This window comes from Manis javanica, chromosome 15 (genome assembly GCF_040802235.1).
Source record: "Manis javanica isolate MJ-LG chromosome 15, MJ_LKY, whole genome shotgun sequence".
NCBI classification, from domain to species: domain Eukaryota; kingdom Metazoa; phylum Chordata; class Mammalia; order Pholidota; family Manidae; genus Manis; species Manis javanica.
The window spans coordinates 541,472-557,425 of record NC_133170.1 but is presented as its reverse complement, the minus strand read 5'-3'; the positions used below and the strand labels follow the sequence as shown (position 1 = coordinate 557,425).

At 47.9% G+C, this 15,954-nt stretch overlaps 1 protein-coding gene across 4 annotated transcripts in view; it reads right to left on the bottom strand.

The window, feature by feature from the left end:
- The window catches only part of SLC38A1 (solute carrier family 38 member 1), a 53,571-nt gene that overhangs the window by 6,649 nt on the left and 30,968 nt on the right, over positions 1-15,954 (bottom strand). For all 4 annotated transcript variants that reach the window (XM_073223390.1, XM_073223391.1, XM_073223389.1 and 1 more), the window contains 11 exons: positions 10,373-10,446; positions 8,892-8,984; positions 8,535-8,616; positions 7,524-7,606; positions 6,078-6,136; positions 5,861-5,974; positions 4,596-4,675; positions 2,946-3,046; positions 1,065-1,180; positions 480-621; positions 291-388 (listed from right to left, as the gene is read on the bottom strand). In XM_073223390.1, coding sequence (XP_073079491.1) covers positions 291-388; positions 480-621; positions 1,065-1,180; positions 2,946-3,046; positions 4,596-4,675; positions 5,861-5,974; positions 6,078-6,136; positions 7,524-7,606; positions 8,535-8,616; positions 8,892-8,984; positions 10,373-10,446 — 1,042 coding nt within the window. The remainder of the gene's footprint in view (positions 1-290; positions 389-479; positions 622-1,064; positions 1,181-2,945; positions 3,047-4,595; positions 4,676-5,860; positions 5,975-6,077; positions 6,137-7,523; positions 7,607-8,534; positions 8,617-8,891; positions 8,985-10,372; positions 10,447-15,954) is intronic.

Genomic DNA, 15,954 nt, shown 5'->3' with positions numbered 1-15,954 from the left:
CACCACGCACTCCTGGGCCGCAGGTAGGAGCTTCGTGGCCGGAATCGCAGACGTGGAGGGCTGCCCTCTTGGGGGTCCCTCTCTGGGTCCAGCTCTAAGAGCCAGAGCTGAGGGGCACCAGAGAACAAGGCTGCACCTCGTGGGGTAGTTTCTGAAATCACGTTTAAATCTCCCACAGGGGAACCACAGGGTGTTTGCCTGCCTCCCAGCCTCTGGAAGTGGTGCTGGGGGGACAGACTGCCGGGGTGCAGGTGAGCCTGCCGGGGAAGCTGGAGCGGCAGGAGACATACCCACATTCTCTGAGTTCCTTTATCTCCATCCTGGTTTGTGATTTTTAAATACAAAGATGAAGGCAGAATGAAAATTAGCGCATTAGCAGATGTCACGCCTGTAAAATCAGGGAGAAAAATGAAGCTGTTAATGTGGTATTTTAGCTTCTTAAACACCTGCAGAAGGGCAAGCGTGTCAGAAAGCCGTACCTATGACCCCAAAAATATCCTTCATGGATGGAATGAAGATCACCAGCAAGTTGAGGATGACCAAGAGCGTGAAGGTAACGACGGTGTGACGGCATAAGTTAAACTTTGTTTTCTTAGCCAGTTCAAATAAAGACGAACGAACCTGTGGGGAAGGAAGCAGATTCCGTAAGGGCCCTGCAGAGGCTGACGCACCAGCACAGAGGGCTTCACGGAGTGCTCGGCGGCACCCAGTGAACCCACAGACAGTGCGGCGGAGGAAGGAGGCCTTGACTTCAGACAGAAATGCCCTAGTTGACGAACAGGAGGTCCTTTGTGTTACTGCGGCCGAGTGTTCTCTCCCGGCCCTCCTACACCCCCCCATGCATGATCAAGATCCGAGCATCCATCCCACCTGCATTTCTCTGCAGAGGGGCAGAGCCATCAGAATGGAGATGCACCCCATCTCAGCGACCCCACCCTTTCTGACTTGCTGGCCACGTCTGGGACCTGCCCCTGGTGCAGTTTCAGGGACGCGGGGAAGTCACCGCACAGCTGCTCCCTGCTCAGGGCCCGGGGGCAGGTGGAGGCGCGAGGCCTCCCACTCACCGTGAAGAACAGCACAGGCACTGTGAGGATGACGGCGACGATGACGGCCAGCCGCACGCACAGGATGAGGATGTCTCTGCTCTGGTACTTGTGCAGGAGGTCCGACTGCACGCTCTCTGAGGCGGGGGCAGGGCAGGGAAGCAATGTCGTGGGTACTGACGCATCTGTTACAACGACTCAGAAGGTTGCAAAGATGCGTCCCACCTGCCACAGAGAAGTGCCCACAGGGACCCAGACCATCGCCAGGAGAAGACGCGCAGAACGGGATGCTAACTCACACCAGATCACAGCGGGAGTGAGTGGGACTGGAAGCCAGCAGCCCGCAGGAAGCCCCCCATGCCCGCCGGGGCCCCCCCCAACCCGGCTGCAGTCTCGCTGGGAGGGCGGCAGGCCACTCACAGCCTCCCCCAAAGTAACCTCCTAAAACTCATCTCCTGGTGGCCCAGCGGCAGAGGCATGAATGGAACTCAACCACATCAGTAAATAATTCTCTCCCATGCATGTTTCTCTTATTCAAAAATAGTATTTAGCTTATGTGCTACCCTGAACTCTGTCTCAGCTCTGAACTTTGGGAAGTCTTATTTCAAAGATAGCCAGGGCTAAGGGTGCCGGATGGCAGCGGGCATGTGTGGGTGCCTCTCACAGTGGTCACTTGCCGCCCACGGGTCATCTTCCCAGGGCTTCTTGTCACCAGCCTCAGGGTCCTGGGTGTGGACCCCCAGTTTTAGTCTGTGCCACAGACTGGTCTCAGTTTTGGATAAAGGTTATAATAGGTTATAACAAAAGTCTCAATATTCTAATTTCCTTGGTTCAAAATTCCTAACCATTTAAAAACAGCTGAGCCTTTTTCTTTAGCATAAGAGTATAAAAAGGTTTGGTATTCCATTATATGCAGGGTGGAAAAAAGGGTTTTTAAAGAAAAACCACAGCCTAAGCAAAATAACAATGGGACTGTTCAGCCAACACTAAACTCTCTCCCCCTCCTTTTACCCACCCTCCATCCTGCAACTACAGGAAACTCAGAAATGCCATTTTTGTGCAGAAATTAAGTATGGAATCTATGGATCCACTTGACAATGTTCTCCAATGCTTGTGAAAATGCTAATAATACAACTGCGCGACCAGGGTGGCCCTTCTCTCTAGGCTGAATCAATATCTCTACACATGTCTAACTTTTTGAGACATTTGTGTTTATAAAAATAAAAGTCTTACAAATAAATGTTATTGAATAGAGAAGAAGGTGAAATATATGTATTCAAATTTTAATCAGGTCCCAAATTATAATGATAATGAAAGATGCAAATAAAGCATTAGGATGGTTTGAATAAGAGGATGAAGTAGTTGAGGAAGGTGCTGCCACTCACAAGGGGCCAGTAAGGACTACAATGGAAGCCTGGTGCCCCCTCAGGTTTAACCTTTAACTTTCTCTGCCACTCTTTCAAATCTCCACAGGGCTCCAATTTGCTGGGAACACTTGGACACCTTATTTTTAATTAATGTGGAGAGTTGGGGTAAAGCACTCTCCCCTCACTTCCAACATCTGTCTCTCTCTTTTCTATTAATGGCATTTGACCCAGTTTGCAACAGCAATTAGCAAAGCTTTCCCTCAGTAAAGGTGGCATACTTTATAAAATGAATTTCTTTTAAGGACAGCATTAGGAGAAAAAAAAATGACAGTATCTTTGTTTAGTAATTTTGCTACAGTGCAGCCTGCATGGATACGGAACGGAGTGACGGCCACTTGCTTTAAGCGCAGGACCAGTAAAATCGATGCATAGGTTTGCTGCTCTTCTTGGCTACCATGTCACAGGCTATTTTGATACTGAGTTTTACCAGCTCATTGCATGCGCCCGTGCGTGTGTGCTGGCAGAAGCCACTCACCATAGAATGTCAAGTAGCCAAAGACGGCGGTCAGGAGGTACATGACAAACATGGCGAAGAAGGAGATATTTGACACCATCTGCATCTTCTTCTGTGAGTGACTAAACAAAGATAAAGGAATGTGACAAATCAAAAGCCACGATGCTGCATTTAAACACCAGTAGTAACACAGAAGAAAACGAACTGGACTTTCTATCAGGCTACAGCAGATCTGACCAGCTGTAGTTACGTCGGCTGAGGACGACTTCCTCGATGCCAAGGGGGTGTTGGGAGAGATCCGTGGGACTAACAACCCTCCCTTGAGTTTCTTCCCCATTCTGTTGAAAGAATATCGGGTTCCATCTGAAGGGCGGAGAGTATTCCTTTCATATTTGTGTCTGAAGTCACCTCCACACTCAGCGTGCACAAGGAGAAGGCGGCAGTTCCCGCGCCGCCCCCACAGTCCCAGAGATCAGGAGCAAGTGGAGCTGCCCTTTGCTAAAGCCGCGGTTCTGGTTCAGGCTTCCCGGCTGAGCAGCCCAGAGACGCCAGGGACGTCTGCACAGCTCAGCGACAAGCGCCCATGAGGCCAGAGCCGTGGCAACAAGGGGCCCGACCTCTTAGGGGACGGCCACTCCGGGAGTTCCGGTGAACCTTTAAGGCCTTCCCTTAACTGCCCAGATAATTAATCTCCAAGACCTGTGCTCAGTGACAGACCACTGACAGTCACGGCATTCGGTCGTTCCACATTCCTGGCCATAACCAGGGTCATAACCATATTCCTGCAGGAATATGGGAAACGAGAAAACCTGAGAAGTACACACATGAGAAAATTAGAAACTAAAGCCTGGGCTATGACATCTGAAAAATGCCAAAGACATATTTAAACACCCTAAACAGAGGATCATAAAGTAGATTTGATCTGCACATAGGTAAGTGGACATTGATATTCCAGAATTTACCCATGATTTAGAAAAGAGGAAGAATCATGAGAGAATTCAATGCTAAGTGAGATCAACATTTTGCCTCAAAAACGCAACTAGAAGGCTATCGTGTGTAACTTTTCTGAGCTAAGGCTTTGCCATCATGACTATTTTTGTAAAGTCTGAGAACAGGGGGCTGACTAGAGAAGTAGGACATTTGTAAGAACGCCTTTAGTTTTCTCTAGAACAGCTATAAAAACAATCATAGAATCATCTTAAGACTTTAAAATGAACAACAATATTCTTTTCTCTTGTCTGTTTGTGGTCTTGACCTTAATCTGTTTCTGCTGATTGACCAGCCTTCCCACCTAAACCAACAGGTGAACCAGACGTAACATATCTAACAGTTCACAGAGGTGTCGGAAACTCTCACCCACTTGCAAAGTGGGCCTAAGTAACACACAGCAACACGAACACTGGACTCTCCCAATACAGTGACTGAAAAGCCAAATTAACTTGGTCACTTTACATATTTATGGCCAAATCCACTACCAGTTTCTGTTTTTCCTTGCTCTTTTTCTTCCCCTCAATATATAGAACTTGCTCAAGAATGTCAGAAAGTACATGCTGAAGCTGTGTGACATGCCCTTGTGGTTCATTAGATGAGCCCCTTAATTTCAGTACAGTACTTGCCTATTAATGAGGCGATATAAAGTGATTAAGGTAAAAAACGAAACAAATCTCTTACTCTTTAAGCTCACTGTAAATTGGCAGAACTGACGGGTGGCAGACAAATGCAAATGCAATAGTTGGTAAAGCGTACACCGTCTATTTGAAAGAAAAAAAAAACAAACATTAAAAGAAGGCATTTTTACCCTAAAAACTATATAGCTGCAGTGTTTCAGAGCTGTCTTTTTATCTGACAGCTCTTCAGAATCCCTGGATTATTCGGTTATTAGGAGAGCTTTGATTCCTGAAATAGGAGCAGCTTTTTGAAGCTTACCTGGCTTGAGACATTAGCACTTGGCACAGACGAGTTTTCCTGAGCTCACCAAGAGCACGTTCTGCATACCCCAGGCAGAGCATGGCCCGTGTTCGCATGGTGCTACCCAGTTACACAACTTTTCCTGTGTTGTCTTGCCGAGTCCTCACACAACCCCAAGCAGCAGACAGGCCCTGCACTCTCCTGGCTGGGTGGTGCACCTGGGGCTTCCACCTCTGTCACTACTCTTTGCTCCATACAGGGTCCATCAAACAAGACTTAAAAGATGGAAAATTACTTCCACACTCACTACTCTGGCTGTATCCTTAGGTGTAAGAGAGCATGAGAGAGAGATTTCGTTTTCTTAGGTGAGACTTTTTAAACTCTCAAACTCAATGTAACTTCTTATGGGAAAAGCAACAGCAGCGAAAGAAGGAATAGTAACATTTCTCATGCTCTGATTCTGCCCAATGTTCTATTCTATTCTATTAAGATAGAGAGTGGACCCTCCTGTTCACACACTTGAGGTCAGAGGGTCTGCCTGCAGATCAAGCCCAGGCTGAGCGGCCCCACAGCCCACTACGGCTGTTCCACACTCCTGGTCATAACCAGGGTCATAACCAAATTCCTGCAGGAATATGGACAACAAGAAAACCTGAGAAGTACACACATGAGAAAATTACACACTAGTGACAAGTTTGGGGTATTCCTTTCTGTCACCACCAGGTAAGCCACAGATAAAAGGCTTATTAATCTCTTTTTAAAGATCCACAAGAAAGAGAAGAGCTGAGACAATTGTCCAGAAAGAGATTTTGCTTAATATTTTCCTACACAACAACTGGGTAAGAGGGAACATGAAATACAATGTTTATGTATTTCTTGGAGGTCTCTAAATGGATTGTGGAGTCTGGAAGCAGTGGTTCTGTATTCTTTTGAGAATGAACACCTTCAGCACAGTTTAATCACAAGTATGAGAAATGTAATCCCCTAAAAAATGCTCCTTTTTATAGTTGAAGGATAAGGATACTTACCTTTGAATTGAAGGTAACATACTTTGGCGTACACATGTCTGCATTTGTGGAATTAGCGCTTGTTGAGTTCAGCTCTAGAACAGGGCAGGGAAGTTCAAATTTCTTGTAGATAACCTGGCATTAAAAAATGCAGACTTTATCAAACAAAGACAAATAATGAGTGATTCTTACATGCCATTGTACCACAGCAAAACCAAGCTTTTCTATCAGTACTTACCACTATTAGGAAAAAAACCATACAGCTCAGGGAAAACCCACTAGTATAGCCGAGATACCCTAAAGAAAAATTTAAAAAATCATTATTATTTCATCCATTACCTCATGTTTTTCAATGTATGATTTCAAGCATAGTTTGGGGTCCCGGTAACACACATACTTGCCACTGTGAATGCAAGACTTATCATGGGATCATCCTACTATATTTGTAAAAAATGGTGACTTTTAGTAAAAACATGTTTGTTGTGATTCCAGTTGTCCCTGACAAGCTAGAGAGTCTAGATTCCCAGAATCTAAGGAAAAAGAGCCTCCCAAATTCAGCCCCAGGTCTCTGCTGCTGTACTCAGATGGGTTCCTATGGGCAAGTCCACCGACTCCTTGGTCCGCATGATGACAATTACCTACTACGCACTTACTGTGCCCGTGCTGAGTATCACCTGCAGTTCTCCCCCTCCCAGATGAGGGGCATGTACAGGGAGGGGGAAGTGCTTTCTAGACATAAACAAGCATCTGGGATGTTTACCTGGCCCCTCAGGCGTGCCTGTGAGAGCCCGACACCATAACCTCCAGAAAGCCAGCGTTTGGCGGCCTCTGGGGAGCTGCACTGTCCTCCAAGGCAGACGGTCCTTCTCTACTTAAACTCAAAGCCTACACGCAGACCCAGAAACCAGGAAACTAGGTAGTTTTTTTAAAAAATTTACTTGTAGATCTTACAGAATGGCTGAAGAGGCTTAGTATTTTTCATATGAAACAAAACAAAAAACTACAGTCAGCAATCACCTTGGGAAAAACTCGAGTCTAAACGTCTGCCTTGAGTTCGCCCAGAACTAAAGGAAATGCCTCTGAGAGGCTCCGGACCGACGGCAGCCTGCCACAGTCCCGGGCATGTGAGACCCCCGCAGCGGTGGCACACGCCTCTGGACACGAGCACGCACAGCAAAGGCCAGGCCAGACGGGTACGACAGAGCAGCACCCACCCCTTCGCCTCCTCACTTCTTTCCCCCCTTCAGAGAGGCGAGAAACCGAGACTGGCAGACTCGCATCCCTTGGGAGCGATTCATAGGCCTTCTGAGAATGAATGTAAGCGCCTTTCTGTCTTCAGGTAGACTTGGAAATCTACTTGTCTGACTGAACTACTCCGGCTGTGCAGGACTTTGTGAGGAGCAGCCTGGGGGTGGGACACCTGGGGGTGGGACACCTCCCTTCTCCCCTCCACAGCTTAGCAGGATCACTTAGGAAGCCACACACCAACCAGTGTTCTCATCCCGTATTAATGTGAAGTCTGATTAATACTCGTAACTTATCACCACTTAATCTCTACCCTACAAGTGACAGCAGAGGGCTGTCATTTTTTTAAAACTTTTTTTAAAGAAAAGTTCATTTTTATCAGGTTTCTGCTTCATCCGGGCACTGCAGAGACTATAAAAAAGGCAAGATCTTCCTTTACCTAAGTTCTTCAAGAGACACAGAGGGAGAATTATGCCGAAGGTAACCACCACCACCAGAACGCGGCCGTCCACGTACCAGGCCCTGAAAGGGGCAAGCAGAGAGGGCACCTTAGGGATCAGGTCTCTTTCCTTCAGTGCAAGGTTCCAGATATACTTTGACCGATTTTTACTATTATTAATTTTTGCTATTGATTTTATCATCACTCAGGTGTCACCCTAGTTAACTCAATCACTGTCTTTTCTCCCCCAGGCAATGGAAGGAAGGACGTTGTTTATTTTTTTCCTGCCCGTTGGCTACGGGTGGCCTCCTTTGAATTATTTATGTGGTTTCAAAGCTGAATGCACACATTGCATCCTGTCAGATTACAACCTGTCTTATCAGTTATTTAAAAAGAATATTCCCTTTTGTTTTGCTTGGCTACTATTGTTGGAAAACAAGACCCCACAGGTGGGCGCTGTTTTCTCTCTAATCTCTTGTATTTGACCTTGAATCCTGATGATAGGACACTAGAAACTCTGGCTTCTGTGATTCTCCCTTGAAAAACAAGAAACTAAGTCGGACAAGAACTATTAAACAAGAGGGAGTCAAACATGACAGACACACCAAACGTACTTGCAAGATTCTCCAGGGTTAGCACCACTGCTAAGAAAGCTGGCTCACGTGAATTTTGCTCCCAAAATGCTATGTCCCTTGTTTAAGAAAGACACTAGAATACTCCATATTTGTTCTATTTCATAGAAACTAGATATAGATCTCAGGCTCCTGGGAAAATGCAGCCTCCGCCAGTGGCAGCATGACTGATGAATGTCTTTTAAAGGCTCACATTCAAACGGCTCTCCCGGCTTCTGCCCTTATAATTCCAGAGAAACCTGCTGTTGAAAGAGCAATGAAGGAAACCACCACCTAAGTAAAACTTTCTTTCTGTAATTTTCATGAAACAACTTTGGCTAGTGCACATTTAAATTAAAACCATTTTAGTTATCTTATAAAATACGGTCTTATAACTTACGAAAATGCCTCTTCCTTTCCCATCAGAAACTTTATGGCCGAGGGCAGTTCATTCTTCACTATGAAGAGGTAGCTGAGCATTGCTGGGGGAGAAGGAGAGCATCGTGAGAGGGGCCGCGCGGAAGGTCCCCACCCTGCGCTCAGTCGGCCTCCAGGAGGGCGACCACAGCTCCAGACCCTCCACACAGTTTGAACCAGGGGCTGCCACCTCTGCTTGACCCTCCACGCGCCATTTCAGCATGAGAACGATCCTGCTTCAATTATGTTAAAATGCATGAGGCCACCCAACCACCAGTATCAGAAAAGACAATATTGTTCATCCTTTAAAGTTATGTTTAGAAAAGCAAGCTCTTTTTACCTCCGGTGTTCTGTAGGGAGGTGGCTCCGAAGATTACAAGCTTCCCCGTGGTGCCAAAGACCTGTTCTCCCAGCTTTTCATAAACCATGCAGCCTATTCAGAAATCACAGTTGAGAACACAAGACACGACAGGGTTCCAAGAGTCAAAAACCAGCCAAGATGTCACCATTCTATTGCCTGTTCCCCAAGGTATTCTGCGTCTTTCCCCAAAATCACACAAATAGCCTTCTTGGCCTCGCAGGCGTGACGGCTTTCTCATCATAAAACAACTTCTTGACACTTTGAAATGTCAGCCATGACCACCATTTCTCCTTTTTCAAAAGCATTACAATGAAATCACCAGGTCAAAGGGGTTATTTTTGAATATCTGAAAAAGGCTGCCTACGTTATTGGGGCAATTCACACTCTGATCGTATGTTCAGGTCTGGTACATACCATTAAATTAAAGATTTCATTTAAAAACAAAAATCCTGATGGCTGGGATGAAAGGTTCCTTTTGAATTAATTACCTGAACTGATTAGGCTAACAAGGGATTTTAATACAGTATTCTATCAATGCCTCATGTGCCCTAAATATAATAACAAGCTTACACTCAAGTAAGGGCCATAACACCAGAATTTTCGTCACTTGTTAAACTGAATTCAAAGATACGCAACTCACAAAAGAGTGTAGATAAATCTGTCAAAAGAAGAATATGGCTACGGCAAACTTCTAAGTGTTCAACTGGCTCAATCTCAATTAACAATAAAGTGTTAAACCATTCATTTAAAAAATGTGTTTACACTTCCTTATGACAGTTCGGCTCATGTTTGCAAAAGGATTACAGAAAGCAATATGGGTCAGACTATGATTAAACTTTTGTTTAATTCTCATAAGATTGGTGTTTAAACTAGACAATTTATTACAAATTGTTCCAGTTAAGTGGAGTCATCTATCTATACACAAGAAGTCAGCCAATGTGGCTTTAGCTAACGTAAATATCAAAGAATGACAAACCTAACCCAGTGTCCCAGGAATAGAAAACAAACACTCCGGAATCACACTGCCCGAGAAGCTGGTCTTCCTGGAGCACACCCACGCCCACCTCGCCTGGGAGTGGTGTCTTCTCCCTGGGAGATGCACCAAAGAGAATGGAGGCTCTGTTTGCTCTTAAAACCTCGGCGGCTGTACTATCAAGACATGGGGCTGTTGTTCTGAATTTACAAAGACATAAGGAAACACCAAAGCCTCTAAAGTGAACTCATCTTAAGCAAGGAGAAGAGTGGGACCCACGAGGCCTTTTGGGACGCGGCTCTTGGCCGCTGTCAGCTGCATGGGTTTCTCTGGGTAAAAGCCACTCGGGGTTTTCCAAGGACTGAGGGTCAAAGTACTTCTTTAACAGTCACATTGCCAGACAGGAAGGGCACGTTTGCTCACAAGAGCCTCATCGTGGAAATCACTCACCCCGGCTTTCACGACGTCAGACAGATCACCAGCTTACCTGTTTCCTTGGAACAGGCCAGCAGAAGGTTTATCGAGTAGATGGACAGCAGCATCACTGAAGTCAGCAGGGCCCTTCAAGTGGAGAAAATAAGTCTCTCATAATAATAAAAGCACATAGTCTGACCTTCCGTGTTAGAAGGGCAAAGGTTCATATGGCTGACACCATTTGTCGACAGTATCCCAATTCTGGAAGCTTTAGCTATTAATCATAGCCTTAAAATCCCCAATAAAAAATGTTCTAGCAAATAAAGAACTGCTCATTAGAACCTGAGTAATGCCAGCAGCTCGAATCCTCGGTGATACAAGCCCCACACAGCTCTCCAGGTCCCTTCAGACTTCCAAACAACACTACAAAAGAAAGTTTCTGTAGACACGAGTGAGGGAGTGTAAGAAAGGGCACGGGCTTCGGGGTGGGGAGTTCTGGGTACGGGCTGGCAGAAGCCCGGAGGTCAGGGGCCACGTGGCCTCAGGCAACTAGCTCCACGTCTGCCAGCTCTCAATTCCTCACCTACACGACGTCCAGGGGTCTTTTCACTTCATTACTCTATGGCTACCTTTGAATCTATGCATCGGACCCCTGAGATTATTCACTTTTTTTAAACCTGGTTTCCTCTTAAAAGAGTAAGCACCTCTTTTAACTGATGGTCAGTTTAACTTTGACAGTCGAGCATTCTGAAAAGACGTTTTTGAATGATAAATTCGTGTTTTGGTTTTGGTACATCTGGCTCATTATCAAGCGCTCCTCAAGAAAAGGCAATTAAAATGATGTGGTAGATTATTTCTGAATCATTTAGTCAAAACAGACATAATAATTGGAAATAAAGCCTATTTATTAAAAAGAGAAAATTTCCAGTCCCCTAGATGTAGGAACATACATCCCTAAAACAATGCATTCCTGCAACTGTTCCCATGTTTGGGTAATTAGGGCAATTATTTTTCTAGCCAGGGCAGTTGAGGGAGACTTGGCACGTGGTGCAGTCCCTCTTGTGCCCCACACCTGCCGGACCTCTGCCCCGGGGCCCAGCTCCGCCACCGCCTCCGCAGGGGTCTTCCTTGCCCCGGGCAGGGAGACGCTCGTCAGCTTTCTCGGTCTTAGAGCTTCTGTTCCTCTGTGCAGGCAGCCTGAGGACTGCACGCCTTGCTGCGGGGCAGGTGGACTGCCAGGGGTGGGCCGGGGGACAACTACTGACACCTCCTAAAGAGTAACCACAGGGCCGAAGCCCGAGATGGTTCGCAGAGGAGTCTTGGGGAACATGCGCTCCTCGGCTCACGGCCCCTGGGACCACGTGCTTTGTGCCCGTGGTGGCCTCATAACACACTCCATGGGGTTGAAGCTCTTTATAGGTGGTGTGCAGCTGATTCGTAATCCTGGAGAGGTAAAAGATTTCTTCATTAAGCTCCTATTCACCTCTTTTTCAAATTGGAGAAAGGTGTTGGTCAGAACAGACTTCAGCAGAGTTCACCCACCTTCCACCCCACACTGAACGGCGGCAGCAGGGGGGCCTCCCCAGGGACGGACGCACCCTCTTGCTCCCTTGTTTAGGAGATGTGACACTGCGCCCCAGCCCGGGCTGGGGTGAGAGTCTGGCAGTCTCGTTGCCTGCAGCCACTCTATTTCTGGAGACTCTCCTCCATCCCTTCCCTACAAGGACTGGAACCTAATACAAAACAACAATCTTTTTCTATCAGGTCATTAAGAGACAAAATCTGTATGTAAAATTCTAGGACTGCTTTAGGCCATAACAGAATCTAGCATTAATAGGATAAAAAATTTAGAAAAGTCTACCTCCTTGTTTAGATTCTTAGAAGGAAGCAATACGTTGCCCAGCTGGCATAACAGATCCTGGAACTGTTTAAGAGGGTGCAGTCAGAGATGCTAGAGCCGCAGAGACCGTGACGTTGGTAGGGGAGGGCAGGGGAGTGACTTGGGGACCCTAACGGCTTATCTGAACACGCCTTCCACTCCGAGCATGACTGCGCCCCCATCTCTGCAGTCAGACATACGGACAGTGACTGTGGTCTCCTGGAAGAGAAGCATACGCTCTGCTCCTGTACTAGGAGGCGCACGAGGGGTTTGGCTTTTCTTTCATCTGGGGATCTGGCGAGCTTTCGTACTGCGAACCACTGGCCAAAAGTTTAACAGCAATGAGACAAAGCTGCCTGCTGAGATAGAGGAGAGAAGGGGATCTGAGATAGAGGAGAGAAGGGGGTCTAGAACACGTGACTGGGCCTGGGCCAGGGGAAGGAGTGAAGAATGTGCTCAGGAACTTCTGAGAGCCCTCGTGCCAGCATCACTTTGAACGGTGTGGTGCACTGGGTGACCCCGGAGAAGCAGGCCTGTTAGGAAACAGAACTACTGGACAGGGAGACACCTTTAAAGACTAGCCTGTCCAGCTCTTCTCCCAGGGCAGGAGGCCTCCATGCAGACACACAGGGATCCGGGGCCGCACACTGTCTGCTGAGAGCACACGTGCAGCTTGGAGGGGATCTTATCTATTCTCCCATCTCTCGTGTCTAATTCACTGGCAAGCATCCTATCGCTCCTGCCTCCAACATGTATCCCAAGCCCACACGCCACCTGCTCTAATCCATCCCCACTTTTCGCATCTCCACCGCCACCTGCTCTAATCCAAGCCACCACCATCTTTCATTTCTGGGCAACTGCGATCATCTCTACCTGTCTCTTTTTTCTTGCCTGCTCTGATCCATCCTCCACCCAGCAGCCAGAGAAATCTTTTTACTTTATTGTTTTATTATGTTTCTTTACTACTAGACTATGGACCATGGTGGTTTAATTCACCGCCATGGCCTGACCCATTGACCTATTTAGATACAGCACCAAACAGCACACAGAGACCCGCAGCTAAGAATGAGCGAATCCACAAACATTAGAATCTCACTGATAAGCCAGGTGAAGCTGCGCCCAGCATCCTGCCAAGGTCAGGGTACATTCTCCCACAACCCTGGGGTCTGCCAGCTCACTCTCATCTCAAAAGATAAAGTTGGTTTACCATAGCTATTTAGGAAAACCCTGCTGGCTTCTAGGGAGCACTATTTCCTGCAGTAATTGCACATGAACAAGGTTTTTAACCATTCAATCAAGCCTATTGTTTGGGGTCTGCTTTGTACCACTTTGAATGCCAGATTAGAACGTGCCCACACTGGTCTTCTAGAGACAGTCCTGCTGCCACACTACTTCTTGACCTCCCGACACTGGTCCTAGACGGATTCATGCTCTTAGCTGCAAGAATATTTTGACTCATACCTTAGCAATAACATCTGAACAACCATTTTTAAAACAACTATCATTGTTTTGAATCATATTGATAGGACTGTAGTTGTTCTTCCATAATTTACCCAAAGATTATATGGAAAGCATTATACTACATTATTTCATTTTTTAAAAGTGCTATATGTTATATAAGTGTATAAATAAAGTGGAAAGCCATGACAATGAGTAGAGCCAATACTTAAGACAACTGGAATGTTCTTCACTATGATTGTGGTGGTGAGTTCACAGCTGTGCATCAAATCCTATCCTTTAAATAGGGACATTTTATTGTACATAACTTATACCTCCAAGAAAAGGAAAAACCAGCCCCATGACACTTGAGGAAGATGAGACAATCTCCTAAACGCCAAGCTACCTGACAAGGGGTCAGTGACGCCCCGGGACCCAGCCAGGGGTGGGGGAAGCAGTGGCCTCGGGGCCCGGGGACAGCCCAGAGGGGTTTGGGGCCACCAGGCCGGCACACTTCTCACTCTTCCAGGACCCATTCCGCTCAGCAAGCAGAGACCCCTCAGTAGCCCTTCCCAGCACGACCCGCCCTCCGCCAGCCAAGCTTTAAAGCAGCTGTCCTCCAACCCTCCTGTGTCCACGAATCTCCTTAGGATCTTGTTAAGATGGCGATTCTGACTCAGTATATCTGGGCTGGGGCCTGAGATTCTGCATCTCTGAAAAGCTCTCAGGTGGTGATGCTGTCGGCCCGTGGACCACACCTGGGGTGGCAAGGACTTCACGAGCGAGCTCTGGCCCTGGGGCAGGTGCATCTCAGGGTCTGGTTCTCACAACTGCCCACCTAGCACCACACAGCGGGCACAGTAATGGTGGTGGGCGCATGGCCACAGCGTGACTCCCTGCGGTACGGATCCCGCCTGTCCAGGGGAGCCTGCAGGGAGTGGAGGCATGTACGGCTGAATTGCCATCGCTGCTGGGGTGCTGACCGTCTCTCAGCGAGAAAGCAGGTCCTGTCTACTCCACGGTGGGCTTCCTTGGGGTCTGAGGGCGGTACCTCACCAGGATATGTATTTTTTATGCGTTTTCAACTCCCCCCTCCCTCCTGGCCCACCTCCACCTCCCTGCCAGGTCTCTTGCCTTCTGGAAGGATCTGAGGCCTCGCCACACTGCGCGCAGGTCTTTCTCTGCTGAGCCTGGTACCAAGCACAAAGCGTTCGCAGCCCCAGGATTCGGACAGTCTGCATGGAAGCCCCTGAGCTGCAGGGCGGGCCTTCCTCACAGTGCTCCTTGCTATCGCGACCCCCACCGCCCACGGTGCCTCACTCCGCAGCTCGCAGACATGTGCCCGTTGAGGAGGGCTGTGCACAAAACATCTGAGACTTCAGAACAAGGGAACCAACCGGACAGACCGTGGAAACCACCCCGCTTCCCGGCCTGACCCCCGTCCTCCGGTTCTCTGCCTCTGCTGCCAGCCTGGCCCTGGCCCCTCCTACACCGTCTTCCTCGCTCTTCCCAAACCGTCTCCACCTTTCCACACCTTCCTTCTCTGCCTGCTCATCTCTCACCTCTGCCAACCGTCCCTGTTCCAAAGGAAGGATCTCCATGAAGCGCATCAGGATAGGAAACCTGCTGAGAGAGGCGAGTGCCTGCTGCAGACGAGGGAGGGCCCGGCAGGCGCGGACAGCCCTGTGAGAAGGGGCAACACGTCCCTGGCCTGTGCGGTCAGCAAGCTCAGATTCAGGGCCTTCCCAGGCTTGGGTGACAGGAGCCCGTGGAGAAGGGAAGTTCAGGGTGTGGTCAAGAGGGAGGTTCCGGGGGACTGTGACTCCTACGCCGACCCGACGGGAATTCCTTCCCAGAGGTCAGGCACAGCGGACAGAGCCTGCAGGTCGGAGTTGGGCTGGGGCTGCCCTGGGTTCCCACAGGGAAGCCGTGGGAGGTGTGAGCAGAGAGCAGGGGATGCGCAGGAAGCGTCGTTTAGGTGATGAGAGCTCAGATGGAAGGGGCCTGACGGTGAGCAGAAAGGGCAGAGCGGCCCGAGTCCCTGATTCACACGAAAATTTTAAAATTTTGAAAAATTCAAAATTACCCTTTACATAAAAGTGCATTTCCTAGCACTTTAAGGGGATTCAGTATAATTAATACACCACCTCATTAATCCTTACTACTAATGAATGTAGGGGTATTCTCACTACATCAGGCCCTTGCTAAGCACTTTTTAAATATTCCACCTCTGAGTAGCACCCTTACTACCTATTTTACAGATGAGGACACTGGAGTTCAGAGAGGTGATGTGCCTCATCTAAGGTCACGTAGCGTCAGAGCCTGCAGACCCGCTCGTC